Source organism: Salmo trutta, chromosome 33 (assembly GCF_901001165.1).
Source record: "Salmo trutta chromosome 33, fSalTru1.1, whole genome shotgun sequence".
NCBI classification, from domain to species: domain Eukaryota; kingdom Metazoa; phylum Chordata; class Actinopteri; order Salmoniformes; family Salmonidae; genus Salmo; species Salmo trutta.
In genome coordinates this window covers 37,289,391-37,306,757 of record NC_042989.1, presented here as the reverse complement: position 1 = coordinate 37,306,757, position 17,367 = coordinate 37,289,391, and the positions used below count along the sequence as shown (strand labels likewise).

Sequence of the window (17,367 nt, the reverse complement as noted above, 5' to 3'; positions counted from 1 at the left end):
TTCCTTCACTCTGCTGTGTTTGTTTTTTTGACATACAATTTCTCATGATTTTAATATTCCATATTAATCAGGAACCCATTCAAACGTCTGGATACATTTGCAACTTTGAAGACCTGGAAATCAAATCGGTTCTGCTAGATGAAATCATGAAGGTAACCTTCTTTTCTTCATATGCAAAAGTCACACTTTCAGTAATACCGGTAATATGACAGCAAACAAAGTTAGGCAGTTAGCTGTACGGGAACAGATGTTTACTATTGCTATTGAAATACATACAGGTTCCCAGCAGAACACAAATGAATGTGCACAACAACAGCAAATACGTGTCTATTTCTGTTAGTTATGTAAAGTATACTTTGCTAAATGGAGTCGGATGCCAAAAGGTCCGGAATATCCATGATGCAATGGGAATGTGGAGTGATCCCAGATTTCCTCTTAGGATCCGGAGAGGCCGAACAAGGATTACCTCATCAACTTTGAGATCCGCTCCCTCCGCGACAGCCGCGCGCTGATCGAGAAAGTGGGCATCGAGGACGCCTCCCAATTCATCGAAGACAACCCTCACCCCAGACTCTGGTAAATACATGGACAGTAATCTTGTTCCCAGCCCCGTTTGGGCAAAAGCCTGCGAACGAGGTTACATAGACAGTAACCCTGCATGTCATGGAGCCACTTAAAGGGACAGTTCACTCCAAAATTATAGTTTGTCAGATGCTTTCAGAACACCTCATAAGTTGTCTTCTGTTGAGATAAGTCCAGGTCCCTGGCCATCTGATGTGTACATCCAGTTATATTCTGACCTGGCCATCTGATGTGTACATCCAGCTATGTGCTGACCTGGCCATCTGATATGTACATCCAGCTATATGCCTCAATCCAAAATGGATGGAAAAGATAAACACAATATCCATTTGCTTTTGGTGTTTTGAGGCATGCAGCTGGATCTACACGATTGATGGCTTGTGATTCTTCTTGAAATTAGACTACTTTTAAAGTCTGAAAATGACTTATCATTTGATATTGGAGTGAACTGTCTCTTTAAGGCCTTTCAAGTATCTATTCTGTCAGTCATTCCTCCATTCTTACCCAGTTTGAATGGACTCTTGTATTGACATCAATGTCTATCCTGAGCCTTTGCAGCCTTTCCAGTAGGCGCTCACACCCAGCAAGCATCAGTTTGCTCAGAAAACGTGCCACACAGACGTTTGGGTCAGGGGTCAAAGTATATTTGTAGGACCTAGTGACGTCAGAAAGTGGGAACTCAATGCTTTTTACAAGCTTATGGTCTGTTTAATGATGTTCTCCTCAAAGAACAAGCAGAGGAGAAACTGTGGCATGTGTAACGTCTTACAACACAGAGATTTACAGATTTGGCCTATTCTTAAAATATCAGTCCTAGCCACATTTTCAGTTTAGTTGTATACTCGTATTTGAAGAACATCATTTAAGGTGAGCCTGGGCTTTTCATCCCTGAAAGCATCACTGTCCTTTTTATCAAAGGCTAATATTCATCTGGTTACGTGGGAGAATCCCCACGCTGGCGCGACGGAGTATGGTTGATTTATCTCGCTGTTTTGGTAGCACTCGGCTAAAGGATTCTGGTTGAAAGAGGACTTCGGCTCCCCATGTCATTTTTCACGCTGACTTGAGGAATTTGGGAACTTTGGGGAATAAATGTCCCTTTCCGCCCCTTGGTGCTGAAACCAACCTATCAGGGGTGAGAAGTCCCTTTGACTGAACAAGGTCTAGTGGCAGAGACCTGATGTGCCACAGATATTTTGACATGCCTGTATTGCCCGCAAATGTTCAATTTCTAAGGTGCTCCGAGTACAAGATGCATACCAAAGGTAACTAGTCATTTTCAGGATCAGGAGTTCAGGTGTAGCAAAAGTTGTAAGAACAACCTTCGTCACTCACACACACACACACACACACACACACACACATACACACACACACACACACACACACACCCCCCCAGTCTGATTGAAAACACTCCACCCCAACACCCCCAGTCTGATTCAGAACACTCCACCCCGACACCCCCAGTCTGATTCAGAACACTCCACCCCGACACCCCCAGTCTGATTCAGAACACTCCACCCCGACACCCCCAGTCTGATTCAGAACACTCCACCTCTACACCCCAGTCTGATTCAGAACACTCCACCCCAACACCCCAATCTGATTCAAAACACTCCACCCCAACACCCCCAGTCTGATTCAGAACACTCCAGCCCAGTCTGGTTCAGAACACTTCACCCCAGTGAGATTTAAAGACATTCTCTGCAGCATGTCATTTATTTATTTTTTTTTACATTTATTTAACTAGGCAAGTCAGTTAAGTTCAAATTCTCATTTACAATGACGGCCTACACCGGCCAAACCCAGACGATGCTGGGCCAATTGTGCGCCGCCCTATGGGACTCCCAATCATGGCCGGTTATGATACAGCCTGGAATCGAACCAGGGTGTCTGTAGTGATGCTTCTAGTACTGAGATGCAGCGCCTTAGACTGCTGCGCCACTCTGGAGCTAGAGTCTTATTGTGACATACAGTTGAAGTCGGAAGTTTACATACAGTTAGGTTGGAGTCATTAAAACTAGTTTTTCAACCACTCCACAAATTTCTTGTTAACAAACTCGTTTTTGCAAGTCGGTTAGGACATCTACTTTGTGCATGACACAAGTCATTTCTCCAACGGTTGTTTACAAACAGATTATTTCACTTATAATTCACTGTATCACAATTCCAGTGGGTCAAAAGTTTACATACACTAAGTTGACTGTGCCTTTAAACAGCTTGGAAAATTACCGAAAATGATGTCATGGCTTTAGAAGCTTCTGATAGGCTAATTGACATCATTTGAGTCAATTGGAGGTGTACCTGTGGATCTATTTCAAGGCCTACCTTCAATCTCTGTGCCTCTTTGCTTGACATCATGACAAAATCAAAAGAAATCAGCCAAGACATCAAAAAAATTGTAGACCTCCACAAATCTGGTTCATCCTTGGGAGCAATTTCCAAACACCTGAAGGTACCACGTTCATCTGTACAAACAATAGTAATACGCAAGTATAAACACCATGGGACCACGCAGCCGTCATACCGCTCAGGAAGGAGACGGGTTCTGTCTCTGACTTAAGGTAAACAATTTAAAGGCAATGCTATCAAATACTAATTAAGTTTGTAAACTTCTGACCCACTGGGAATGTGATGAAAGAAATTAAAGCTGAAATAAATCATTCTCTCTACTATTATTTTGACATTTCACATTCTAAAAATAAAGTGGTGATCCTAACTGACCTAAAGACAGGGAATTTTTACTATGATTAAATGTCAGGACATGCGAAAAACAGAGTTTAAATGTATTTGGCTAAGGTGTATGTAAACTTCCGACTTCAACTGTATGACAACACTAAAGTGTGGAGTATTTTCAAAATGTGTGTTTTTTTCAGGAGGGGTTTTGTTGGTATACCACAGGTTATGATTGCATTTGCATGTAGGGTTACAAAATTACAGTAATCGTGGTTGGAAGATTCCCAGAATCAGGAGCGAATTCGGATTCCTCCAACCACGATTTCTGGTAAACCTGGGGATTTTGGGTAAGTTACTGAATTTTACAACCCTAATCACATATAGTGAGCCTGTATAAATGTTCTGAACCTTCTCTCAGACATTTCACAAAATTATAGTCTTCACCCTGCTATTGATCTGCTCCCAGGCGCCTGTTGGCCGAGGCTGCCCTCCAGAAGCTGGACCTGAAGACGGCTGAGCAGGCTTTTGTCCGCTGTAAGGACTACCAGGGCATCGAGTTCGTCAAGAGCCTGGGAAACCTGCAGAGCGAAGCCATGAAACAGGCCGAGGTGGCGGCCTACTTCGGCAGGTTCGAGGAGGCCGAGAGAATGTACCTGGACATGGATCGCAGGTAAGGTGTTGGATGTCATGTAGGATGTTGTGTTTTACCTGTATGGCTTATGCTAAGTATTGAAGACACTAAACAATAAAGGATACCTTTGTTTTACTGTTACTTTTTGTTATGTTTTAGAATTTTAACGCAATGTTCACTTATTAATTAAAGTCGGTAAAATGGTGTTGAAGTTTTTCACTGTTGACTTAACTTCCATGGACGTGTGATGCTGTCCTAATATGGATGCCGTACCCTACAGCTAACGACAGATAACATCTCTCTCTTTAGGGACCTGGCCATCAGCCTGAGGATTAAGCTGGGGGATTGGTTCCGCGTCCTGCAGCTCCTGAAGACTGGATCAGGTGACTGTGATGATGCACTGCTGGAGCAGGCGTACAATGCCATCGGGGACTACTTTGCAGACCGACAGAAGTGGTACGGGCCTTTCAGTATTTATATTTCAAGACGGTGAATGGTATTTTACCCCCCTTTTCTACCCAATTTCGTGATATCCAATTGCGATCTTGTCTCATCGCTGCAACTCCCCAACGGGCTCGGGAGAGATGACGGTTGAGTCATGTGTCCTCCGAAAAATGACTCGCCAAACCTTGTTTCCTAACAACCGCTCGCTTAACCCGGAAGCCATCCGTTGGCGGAAATACTGTTCAACTGACGACCAAAGTCAGCCTGCAGGCGCCCGGTCCCGCCACAAGGAGTCACTAGAACACGATGAGCCAAGTAAAGCCACCCTGGTCAAACCCTCACCTAACCCGGACAATGCTGAGCCATTTGTGCGCCGCCCTAGGGGACTCCCGGTCACGGCCGGTTGTGACACAGCCTGGGATCCAACCCGGGTCTGTAGTGACGCTTCAAGCACTGCGATGCAGTGCATCAGAATGCTGCGCCACTCGGGAGGCCATCCTTCCACGTGTGATTCTAGGCAACAGAACAGAGTCCAGTTGTCTGACAGGATCCTTTCCCTCAGCATTTTGTCTCTCACGTTGACATTTAAAATTTGACACTTGTAGTTTCATAATATCGTGTGAGTGTACCTGTATTGTAGTCTGCAAATGCTTTGTTGCCAATGTTCGTCTCCAGGGTGAATGCGGTCCAATACTACCTTCAGGGGCGCAACCAGGAGAGGCTGGCAGAGTGTTACTACATGCTGGAGGATTACGACGGACTGGAACGACTGGCTAGTTCTCTACCGGAGAACCACAAACTGCTACCGGTGAGTGCTGCCCTGTAGAAAAGAGAGGACATGAGATAAGTGTACAGTACTGCTTTTATACCTACGTGACAGTTAAAAAGCTAGTGCAGGGGCCACTTCTTGTCGTCAGTATTCACTGAGGTCTGGAGGGCCGCACTGAAAATTGGTGCCATTTCGTTGCCATCAAAATGTGCAAAACATAGTCCTCTATCCAATGTTTTATTGTTTTTGGAATTTTTGAAGTTTCTCTGATTGTTAACGAGCTGGATAGAGTGAGGAGACTGTAAACGTCTGTCTGCCACCCCTGAGCTAGTGTTTTGTGTTGGTTCTCCACTTTCTCTGACTCACCTCTCCTACCCGTCCGTCTGGCTTCCATCAGCATGTCAATAAATACAGTGTGTTTAGTAGGTTTCTACCACAGTTGGGGTCAATTTGGTTTTCATTTTCAACCCAATCAATTCAGGAAGTGATTCCTGAAATTCACATCATGAAATGAAAAGGAGAACAATGGGCAATTTTCAATTGATGAATTGAATTTCACTTCCTGACTAAATGGACTCAAATCCATAGATATCCCCTTAAATTTTAAGGCTTCAATTGTAATTTCCCCCATTCAGCCATTCCCACGTGGACAAAGAAGACCTTTCCCCTCATCTATCTTTAATGTTTGCACGTCGTAGGACATCGGCCAGATGTTTGTCACCGTAGGCATGTGTGAGCAGACGGTGAACGCCTACCTGAAGTGCAACCAGCCCAAGGCTGCTGTCGACGCCTGCGTTCATCTAAACCAGGTGAGAGACGGACAAACGAGACGGTCAGAGAACTCCAGAGGGAGTTGTGGTTCTGAGCTTAGGACAGTTTATCTATTCAGTGCTGATTCCAAATTGGAAAGTGGAAGCTGGCAGTCCCCACTGTCCTCCACCAACTAGGTTTTGACATCACTACACCAGATGATATCACTGCACCAGTGGCAGACCACAGTAGGACTTTCTGTTCTGAGGATTGCAATGTCAATTCTTTTGTCATTGCACTGTGAATGGTTTTTACTGTTGAAGTGTGTTTTTTCAGATGTCTTCGCATGAGCACGACAGACATGAGCAACACTATTTTCTTTAATGTGCCATGTTTCTTTTGAGGCATCGTACTACTTTGCTGATTTCGAGTGTAACTGAAGTTTGGCGTCGTAACAGAATTGCCCGATGTAAATGCTACCAGGAGAGAAGTGTTAGGGTATGTGATAGATCATTTAGCTCAAGGCAGTCTATTAAAAGCATGTTATTGTGGCCACAGTGTTTCTGATACACATGCTTTAATCAGGATACTTTTCTCCCATTTCCTGTTGTTGAAAACCACATATGACCAGGACCTCCAGCATTAGGCTCACAGCAATAGCTTTTAAATTATCTTTCAACTGGTTATTTCTTCCCAAAGCACTAACATATCGTTTTTCAATCTAATTTCTATATTTTCAAATATATAAAAAAAAATATATAGAGTACCAGTCAAAAGTTTGGACACACTTACTACCTACTCATTCCAGGGTTTTTCTTTATTTTTTTACTATTTTCTACATTGTAGAATAATAGTGAAGACATCAAAACTATGAAATAACACATATGGAATCATGTACTAACCAAAAGTGTTAAATATATCAAAATATATTTTATATTTGACATTCTTCAAAGTATCCACCCTTTTCCTTGATGACAGCTTTGCACACTCTTGTCAGGCGTATCCAAACATTTGACTGGTACTGTATATTAAACAATTATTTATTCACAACACATACGAACATATCACCCAACAACAAAACACTACTTTCCACACCACATGTAAACACAACGACACAACATTGTTCTGTCTCACCCTTATACATTCATATCAGGTGCATTTATTAGTTCATAACTGTTTCTGCTTTTTTCCCAGTGGAACAAAGCTGTGGAGCTGGCCAAAAACCACAACATGAAAGAGATCAACTCTCTTCTGGCCAAGTATGCCTCTCACCTGCTGGAGAAGAACAAGCCTTTGGAGGCTGTGGAGTTGTACCGTAAAGCCCACCATTTCCTAGAAGCAGCTAAACTCATGTTCAAGGTACTGCCAACGACTATGCCTTAACACCATGTAAAGTCACACTCTTGTTTTGAAGTGGCTTCTGGCTAAAGAAGGCAAATGTTGGAATGTAATTGGTAGGGCACACACAAGGGGACATGATCAACCAATATAAAAATCTGCAGTGTAGTCTGCAATACTTCCAATGATGAATTCCATGTTTCCCCACTACAGTAAATACCACCCTTCCCCACTACAGTAAATACCACCCTTCCCCACTACAGTAAATACCCCACTACAGTAAATACCCCACTTCAGTAAATACCCCACTTCAGTAAATACCCCACTTCAGTAAATACCCCACTTCACCACTTTAGTAAATACCACACTTCACCACTTCCCCACTTTAGTAAATACCCCACTTCCCCACTTTAGTAAATACCCCACTTCACCACTTTAGTAAATACCACACTTCACCACTTCCCCACTTTAGTAAATACCCCACTTCCCCACTTTAGTAAATACCACACTTCACCACTTTAGTAAATACCACACTTCACCACTTTAGTAAATACCACACTTCCCCACTTTAGTAAATACCACACTTCCCCACTTTAGTAAATACCACACTTCACCACTTTAGTAAATACCACACTTCACCACTTTAGTAAATACCACACTTCACCACTTTAGTAAATACCACACTTCCCCACTTTAGTAAATACCACACTTCCCCACTTTAGTAAATACCACACTTCACCACTTCACCACTTTAATAAATACCACCCTTCCCCACTACAGTAAATACCCCACTTCCCCACTACAGTAAATACCACACTTCCCCACTACAGTAAATACCACAACAGTAAAATAATACTTATCATTCAATTCAGTCCTTAGCTAATAACCTTCAGAGTTATTTAACTACATTGTGCCTCGGACCGGACAGACCCCTGGCTGAGCTCTTATTATTCTCCAGGACACTGGTGTCAGAGACACATCTCTTGTTCTCCAGTACACTGGTGTCAGAGTCCCATCTGCCATCTGCTCTGTTAACTTGTCAGATAGCGGACGAGGAGGCTAAGAGGAGGACCCGGCCATTGAGGGTGAAGAAGCTTTATGTGCTGGCAGCCCTGCTAGTGGAGAACTACCACAGCCAAGTGAAGACCACCCAGCAGAACAAGGCCAAAGGGAAGACGTCAGAGGTACACAACCCACACAATCATTAAGACATACAATCCTTTAGGTCCTATGTGTCATTGTGGTTTGTTGGCTGCTATCAAATCAAATGGTATTTGTCACACGCTTTGTAAACAACAGGTGTAGACTAACAGCGAAAGGCTCACTTACGGTTCCTTTTCCAATAATGCAGAGTTTAAAAAAAAAATCAAATTAATGCTAACAGTCATTTACAATTTGTTGGAGTTGTTAGCTACAAGGGTCTGATTTATAAAGTGTTTACACCAGTGCAGAGGGAGCACTTGTTATTTTCCAAAAGTGAATACAGATTAAGCATATCAATAGTTTGGTGCTTAATTCCCCTCTGATAACAGTAAATACCCCTCTAATAACAGATGTACTGATACCATAGATTGGTCTTTAATTCCCCTCTGATAACAGATGAACTGATACCATAGATTGGTCTTTAATTCCCCTCTGATAACAGATGTACTGATACCATAGATTGGTCTTTAATTCCCCTCTGATAACAGATGTACTGATACCATAGATTGGTCTTTAATTCCCCTCTGATAACAGATGTACTGATACCATAGATTGGTCTTTAATTCCCCTCTGATAACAGATGTACTGATACCATAGATTGGTCTTTAATTCCAGTCTGATAACAGATGTACAACAGAGTTCATTCATGTGAATTCATTCCCATGTCTTTTGAACCTGTCAGCTACTCCCTTCTCTTCCTTCAGGCTACATCTGCTCTAGCTGGCCTGCTGGAGGAGGACGCCACCTCCTCAGACAACCGCGTGGTGGACAGCGCCTGGCGTGGGGCCGAGGCCTACCACTTCTTCCTGCTGGCTCAGAGGCAGCTGTACGAAGGCTACATGGTGAAAGCCATGAAGACAGGTAACCCCCCCACTCTCTCGTTTACATTTTCTATCCTTCTCTCTGCTGTTCCTGCCAACCTTCTCGCTTCACCAGGTATGAAAAGACACGGCAAATAAACACAGCCCCTCTCTTTTGACAAGCGTCTATTAAAGTGTATGTAGGCCTATGCCTTCTCCGAGGTATGACTGTGCACGTAACCCTTTCTCATTCATCCTTGAGGGGGTGTTTTTTTACTAGCCCTCTGTTCATACATTCAAACTGTTAAATCACTCTGTAGCACCATCAAATGAACTGGTCCGCTGTAGCTCAGTTAGTAGAGCTTGCAATGCCAGGATAAGTGGGTTCGATTCCCGCGACCACCTGTACGTAAAATGCTTTGGATCAAAGCGTCTGTTAAAATGGCACATCGTATTATTATTATTAGATTGTTTATCTCCACTCTTTCTGAAGGCACATAGAATTAGTAGACTGTCAAAAGCCTATACCTGAGTAAACGTCTGCATTCATTAAGACCACCTTGATAGGTTTCTTTTTTTAAGAGCTTGGTTTAACTGAACAGGTTCCTGTATTCCCATCTACCAATAGGTGCAAGGCTTTGGAAAACCTCCCTGGTCTTTATTTAACTAGGCAAGTCAGTTAAGAACTGTTACGTACACCTCTTGGAGGAGGGAACGCAACACCCTGTTATATCTCAACTCCCCGTGGAGGGAAAAAGTATGTGATCGTAGGTGCGGGGAATGACGACAGAGGCAGAGAAAAATACAGTTTACAGGGAATTTATTATTCCTTCACACGGTAAAGTGGGGAAAAGGGTCTGGACGGAACTAAAGCAAAGAAAGTAAAAGTTAGAGTCCCATCCCCTACCTTACCTGCCTTCCTACTTCTAACCTTTAGCACCACCTGGCGCACTAACCAAAATACAGGGGGTGGTCTGCCCAGGTCTTACTTAGTGTACATATACAGATTAAATACTACGGGTTATGTATGCCGCAGGTCTCTTGCCTAAACACTCCCAAGGTGCATTCCCCCCCCGGGAACAAATGAAACAGAATAATTTACGTGAACAATTTCAATTAACCAAAAACACTAAGTCCTTTTGGCATACACATACCTCGGAAGGAGCGGCTACAAAATAATAGCCACAAAACTTTTACTGACCGTCACAACAATCAACACAGGACCTGGGGAAGGAACACTGGCTTTTATCAAGCTGGAGAAGGAGTTGGTAATTGTAGAGACAGCTGTATCCCCTGACGAGAGGGAGGGGTCAGAGCTCCAATCAGCGATGGGGCCGACCAATCAACTGCTTCAGGAATCCAGGAAGCCATTTCCTGAAATACACACACATACAAACCCACAACAACACAGAAACTGGGGAACGTAACAAGAACAAATTCTTATTTACAATGACGGCCTAACAAAAGGCCTCCTGCGGGGATTAAAAATAAAAAAATATTTAAATATAGGACAAAACACACATCACGACAAGAGACAACACTACATAAAGAGAGACCTAAGACAACAACATATCATTGCACCAACACATGACAACACAGCATGGTAGCAACACAACATGACAACCACATGGTAGCAACACAACATGGCAGCAGCACAAAACATGGTAAGAAACATTATTGGGCACAGACAACAGCACAAAGGGCAAGAAGGTAGAAACAATACATCACGCAAAGCAGCCACAACTGTCAGTAAGAGTGTCCATGATTTGTCTTTGAATGAGATAAAATGAAGAGATTGTGATTAAATCTGTGTTTGAAATTCACCCCTCAACTGAGGGACCTTACAATTATCTGTATGTGAGGTTACAGAGATGAGGTAGTCATTAAAAAATCATATGTAACTCATTATGTGACTTAAGCACATTTTTACTCCTGAATTCATTTAGGCTTGCCATAATAAAGGGGTTGAATACTTATTGACTCAAGACATTTCAGATTTTTATTTGTAAAAACTTCCTTCCACTTTGACATTATCGGATATTGTGTGTAGGCCAGTGACACAAAATCTCAATTTAATCCATTTTAAACTGACTGTAACGCATGAACATTTGGAAAAAGTCAAAGGGTGTGAATACTTTCTGAAGGCACTGTATTCAGGGTGTGATTAGCTTGGTTTAACTGAACAGCTATCTGTATTCAGGGTGTGATTAGCTTGGTTTAACTGAACAGTTATCTGTATTCTGACCAACCTGCCCTCTAAATACACCTCTGCTGTCTTCAACCAGGATCTCAGCAATCACTGCCTCATTGCCTACGTCCGTAATGGGTCTGCGGTCAAACGACGACCCCTCATCACTGTCAAACGCTCCCTAAAACACTTCAGTGAGCAGGCTTTTCTAATCGACCTGGCCCCGGGTATCCTGGAAGGATATTGACCTCATTCCGTCAGTAGAGGATGCCTGGTTATTCTTTAAATGTGCTTTCCTCATCTTAAATAAGCATGCCCCATTCTAAAAAAAATTGAACCAGGAACAGATATATCCCTTGGTTCACTCCAGACGTGACTGCCCTTGACCAGCACAAAAACATCCTGTGGCGTTCTGCATTAGCATCGAATAGCCCCGCGATATGCAACTTTTCAGGGAAGTTAGGAACCAATATACACAGGCAGTTAGGAAAGCTATGGCTAGCTTTTTCAAACAGAAATGTTCATCCTGTAGCACAAACTCCAAAAAGTTCTGGGACACTGTAAAGTCCATGGAGAATAAGAGCACCTCCTCCCAGCTGCCCACTGCACTGAGGCTAGGAAACACTGTCACCACCGATAAATCCACGATAATTGAGAATTTCCATAAGCATTTTTCTACGGCTGGCCATGCTTTCCACCTGGCTACCCCTACCCCGGTCAACAGCTCTGCACCCCCCACAGCAACTTGCCCAAGCCTCCCCCATTTCTTCTTCACCCAAATCCAGATAGCTCATGTTCTGAAAGAACTGCAAAATCTGGACCCCTACAAATCAGCTGGGCTAGACAATCTGTACCCTCTCTTTCTAAAATTATCCGCCGCAATTGTTGCAACCCCTATTACTAGCCTGTTCAACCTCTCTTTCGTATCGTCTGAGATTCCCAAAGATTGGAAAGCTGCCGCGGTCATCCCCCTCTTCCAAGGGGGAGACACTCTAGACCCAAACTGTTACAGACCTATATCTATCCTACCCTGCCCTTCTAAGGTCTTCGAAAGCCAAGTTAACAAACAGATTACCGACCATTTTGAATCCCACCGTACCTTCTCCGCTATGCAATCTGGTTTCCGAGCTGATCATGGGTGCACCTCAGCCACGCTCAAGGTCCTAAACGATATCATAACCACCATTGATAAAAGACAATACTGTGCAACCATATTCATCGACCTGGCCAAGGCTTTTGACTGTAAATCACCGCATTCTTATCGGCAGACTCAACAGCCTTGGTTTCTCAAATGACTGCCTCGCCTGGTTCACCAACTACTTCTCAGATAGAGTTCAGTGTGTCAAATCGGAGGGCCTGTTGTCCGCACCTCTGGCAGTCTCTATAGGTGTGCCTCAGGGTTCAATTCTCGGGCCGACTCGTTTCTCTGTATACATCAATGATGTTGCTCTTGCTGCTTGTGATTCTCTGATCCACCTCTACGAAGACGACACCATTCTGTTTACTTCTGGCCCTTTTTTGGACACTGTGTTAACTAACCTCCAGACGAGCTTCAATGCCATACAATTCTCCTTCCGTGGCCTGCAACTGCTTTTAAATGCAAGTAAAACTAAATGCATATCTGTATTCTAAGGATGTTTGTGGAATATGGTCACATGTCAGTTTCTTGGAAAATAGTTGTGTTGTAGAAAAGTAGGTCACCTATTCATGTATAAATTGCTTGTATAATGTTTGACTAGCACTGACCTTATCCCTTGTTGTCTTAAGGGTCAAACATGACCCGCCACTATGTTTAACAGCAGAGAAATCCCCCTAAATTATATTTTTTCAACTTAAAATGTAATGTTTTTTCCTAGAGTGACCCCAACATTAGAAAAAGTGAAACATCGCCTTGTTCATATTTCCATGTAAGCTGTACACAACCAGGGTACAAAGATTATTTTTTGACCCGGCAGTTATAAAAAAAATGGACTGAGGGGGCACAATGTCACGTGTGACAATTTCTTCACCTCTTTTGAACTCAGCCCACAGCTCCTGAAGAGGAAGATCACCATGGTTGACACAGTTAGAAAGAACCAGCCTGAGCTCCCCCTTGCACTCCTCACAACAAGGGGGAGAGAGGCCTTCTCATCAATGTTTGCCTTCACCCCAACCACTACTCTAGTTTCTTACCTCCCAAAGAGGAACACGAATGTGGTCCTCCTGAGCACACTGCACAAAACAGCTGAGATCGTTGATCGTGAGGACAGGAGGCCAGCCATCATCCTGGACTACAACCACAAGAAAGAAGGCGTGGACAACCTGGACAAGGTGATTGGAACTTACAGCTGCAGGAGGATGACTATCCGCTGGCCCCTGGTCAGCTTCCATAACATCATTGATGTGACCTCATACAATGCCTTCATGATATGGAACAAGATCAATCCTACCTGGATGCCTGATAAGCAGAACAAGAGGAGGGTGTTCCTGGAGCAGTTGGGAAAGGCACAGCAGCCTCTGCAGCGCTTGTGAAAGCTGTTCAGGGGGCTGAATCTTGTCCTGATCCACCTTAGGCTGCAGCTGGGGCAGGCAAGTGGAGGAGATGCCAATTCTTCCCCCCAAAGGACTGTAAAACAAATACTATGTGCTGCCCATGTGAGAAATACATCTGCAAAGTCCATGCACACACACTTGCATACTGTTCAACACGTGATAATTAGTGGATTGATTTATGTTCTTCACGTTTTTGTTTTGTATCTATTATCTTATTTTATTCTTATTTATTGTTGTTGTTTATACACCTTGTGGGTGGGGGCAATGGTTAAAAAAAATGGGAGAAGACTAGTATTTTGTAGTTGAATTCCTCATTGTACAGTATATAAGAATATATCACTATGTTGCCAAAAAAGTAACTTATTGTTTCCCTTCAATAAAATGCATTCAAAACTACTTTCTGCACATTTCTGCTACTTTCTTAGGCTATACAAGTGCTATCTCTTTCAAAAAAATGTATGTTTACACCTATGCAGTACCTTTAGCAATAATAATAATAAACCTCTACTTTAGTAAAGAAAACAATTTTGACAGGTGTGTTGTAATAAGAGATAAAGTAATCCTTCTAACTCCCCCCCCCCCCCCCCCCCTTAAAAGATATAGATGTACTATTGTAAAGTGGTTGTTCCACTGGATATCATAAGGTGGATCCACCAATTTGTAAGTCACTCTGGATAAGAGCGTCTGCTAAATGACTTAAATGTAAATGTAATTTAAAAAAAAAAGTGGTGTCCACTGATTAAATGCAGTCTTTCTGCATTGTGAAGAGGGAAAACCCAGATATTCACAAAGTTTGTGATGAATGACAGGTTGTTTCTTCATGCATAATATATTTGGGGTTTAAAATTCAATTAAGCTGCATTATTTTAGGGGTTTAGTGAAGGCGGGATTTTTTTTTTTACCCTTAGGACAAGGGGAGTATATAGAATGCTAAGACTACACAAGGGTTAAAATGAACTGTAAATACTCAACCAATCTCCCCTCCTTACCAGCTCTCCACCTACGGGACTACGAGGACATCATCCCAGCGGTTGAGATCTACTCCCTGCTGGCCATCTGCTCGTCAGCCAACCGGGCTTTCAGTACGTGTTCCAGAGCCTTCATCAAGCTGGAGTCCCTGGAGAGCCTGAGCCCTGAGCAGAGACAGCTCTACGAAGACCTGGCTCTGGAGATCTTCACCAAACACAGCCCCAAGAACAACCACATGTCTGGACTGGACAGCGCTCCTGAGGGGTGAGGGCCATGACCACTGCAGTACAGGCCTGGGTTCAAATAGGATATATATTTTTTTTTTATTAATATTTTAGCTGTGCTTGATTGAGCTTGCCTACCGGCTGGCTTAATGGGTGGGTGCTAAACCCTGTCCATCTTGTACCCTGGTCTGTACTGCTAAACCCTGTCCTTCTTAAACATAGGTCTGTACTGCTAAACCCTGTCCTTCTTGAACCCTGGTCTGAACTGATAAACCCTGTCCATCATGAACATAGGTCTGTACTGCTAAACCCTGTCCTTCTTGAACCCTGGTCTGGACTGCTAAACCCTGTCCTTCTTGAACCCTGGTCTGGACTGCTAAACCCTGTCCTCCTTGAACCCTGATCTGGACTTCTGTACCCTGGTCTGGACTGCTAAACCCTGTCCATCTTGAACATAGACCTGGACTGCTAAACCCTGTCCATCTTGTACCCTGGTCTGGACTGCTAAACCCTGTCCATCTTGAACATAGACCTGGACTGCTAAACCCTGTCCATCTTGAACCCTGGTCTGGACTGCTAAACCCTGTCCATCTTGAACATAGACCTGGACTGCTAAACCCTGTCCATCTTGAACATAGACCTGGACTGCTAAACCCTGTCCATCTTGAACATAGACCTGGACTGCTAAACCCTGTCCATCTTGAACATAGACCTGGACTGATAAACCCTGTCCATCTTGAACCCTGGTCTGGACTGATAAACCCTGTCCATCTTGAACCCTGGTCTGGACTGATAAACCCTGTCCATCTTGAACCCTGGTCTGGACTGATAAACCCTGTCCGTCTTGAACATAGACCTGGACTGCTAAACCCTGTCCATCTTGAACCCTGGTCTGGACTGATAAACCCTGTCCATCTTGAACATAGACCTGGACTGTTGTACCACTGATAGCTACAGTTACGCTCTCCTTTTCTCTCCTTTTTTCTCTCTCGCTCTCCTTTTTTCTCTCTCGCTCTCTTTTCTCTCTCGCTCTCTTTTCTCTCTCGCTCTCCTTTTTTCTCTCTCGCTCTCCTTTTTTCTCTCTCGCTCTCCTTTTTTCTCTCTCGCTCTCCTTTTTTCTCTCTCGCTCTCCTTTTCTCTCTTTCTCTGCTGATCATTACCTGATCATTCTACACTTGGGTTTATTTAGAGCTTCAGTGACACCAGCATCCCCGGGTAACAATTGGTACTATGTAGTTACTGATTGAGTTGAATCCTTTCAGGTAAGTATCAGATAGTATTTATTGTTGCCAAGTAGTTTCTTAGTTAGTACCATATACATACCAGGAAGGTACCAGCTTTAACCGGGCTGTAAAATAAAGTATTAGCAAAACGTCCACTGTTCCACATGACAGGCCTGTAGTTAGTAAAGCTTCATCTTCTCCAACCGTCATTATGTTCTCTTCCAGGGCTGAAGGGAAGCTGCCCACCTGCATTGTGACCGGCTGGACCATCTCAGAGTACCAGTTCTGGATGTGCAGCGTGTGTAAGCACTGTGCACTGGAAAACGAGATTGGCAGCCACAACTTCTGCCCTCTGTGCCACAGCTCGCTGGCATAAAGTCCAAGATCTTTAAGTCAATCAGTACTGCAAACTTTTGAGTTTCCAAGGATAAGCCCCAAGAATAGGGCAGCTACGGCACATACATTGTCTCACACTACACTCAGACTAACTAAATACAGTGCCTTCAGAAATAATTTATATCCCTTGATTTATTCCACATTTTGTTATAGCCTGAATTCAAAATGGATTCAAAAATATATATTCTCACCCATCTACACAGAATACCCCATAATAACAAAGTGAATACTGGTTTTTAGAAATGTTTGCTAATTTATTGAAAGTTAAAAACAGATATCTAATTTACATAAGTATTCACACCCCTTAGTCAATACTTTGTAGAAGCACCTTTGGCAGGGATTACATCTGTGAGTCTTTCTGGGTATGTCTCTAAGAGCTTTCCACATCGGTACTGTGCAACATTTTTTAATTTTTTATTCTTCAAGCTCTGTCAAATTGGTTGTTGATCATTGCTAGACAACAATTTTCAGGTCTTGCCATAGATTTTCAAGTAGATTTAAGTCAAAACTGTACCTCGGCCACTCAGGAACATTCAGTGTCTTCTTGGTGAGCAACTCTAGTGTAAATTTGGCCTTGTTTTAGGTTATTGTTCTGCTGAAAGGTGAATTCAACTCCCAGTGTCTGGTGGAAAGCAGACTGAA

At 43.3% G+C, this 17,367-nt stretch overlaps 1 protein-coding gene across 2 annotated transcripts in view; it reads left to right on the top strand.

Annotated features, from left to right (window-relative positions):
- The window catches only part of wdr35 (WD repeat domain 35), a 42,471-nt gene extending 25,572 nt beyond the window's left edge, over positions 1 to 16,899 (top strand). For both annotated transcript variants that reach the window (XM_029730818.1, XM_029730817.1), the window contains 11 exons: positions 72 to 152; positions 440 to 576; positions 3,725 to 3,928; positions 4,199 to 4,345; positions 5,009 to 5,141; positions 5,801 to 5,911; positions 7,047 to 7,211; positions 8,234 to 8,374; positions 9,098 to 9,254; positions 14,906 to 15,146; positions 16,555 to 16,899. In XM_029730818.1, coding sequence (XP_029586678.1) covers positions 72 to 152; positions 440 to 576; positions 3,725 to 3,928; positions 4,199 to 4,345; positions 5,009 to 5,141; positions 5,801 to 5,911; positions 7,047 to 7,211; positions 8,234 to 8,374; positions 9,098 to 9,254; positions 14,906 to 15,146; positions 16,555 to 16,705 — 1,668 coding nt within the window. In that variant the 3' untranslated portion in view covers positions 16,706 to 16,899. The remainder of the gene's footprint in view (positions 1 to 71; positions 153 to 439; positions 577 to 3,724; positions 3,929 to 4,198; positions 4,346 to 5,008; positions 5,142 to 5,800; positions 5,912 to 7,046; positions 7,212 to 8,233; positions 8,375 to 9,097; positions 9,255 to 14,905; positions 15,147 to 16,554) is intronic.
- Positions 16,900 to 17,367: the final 468 nt, after the last annotated feature.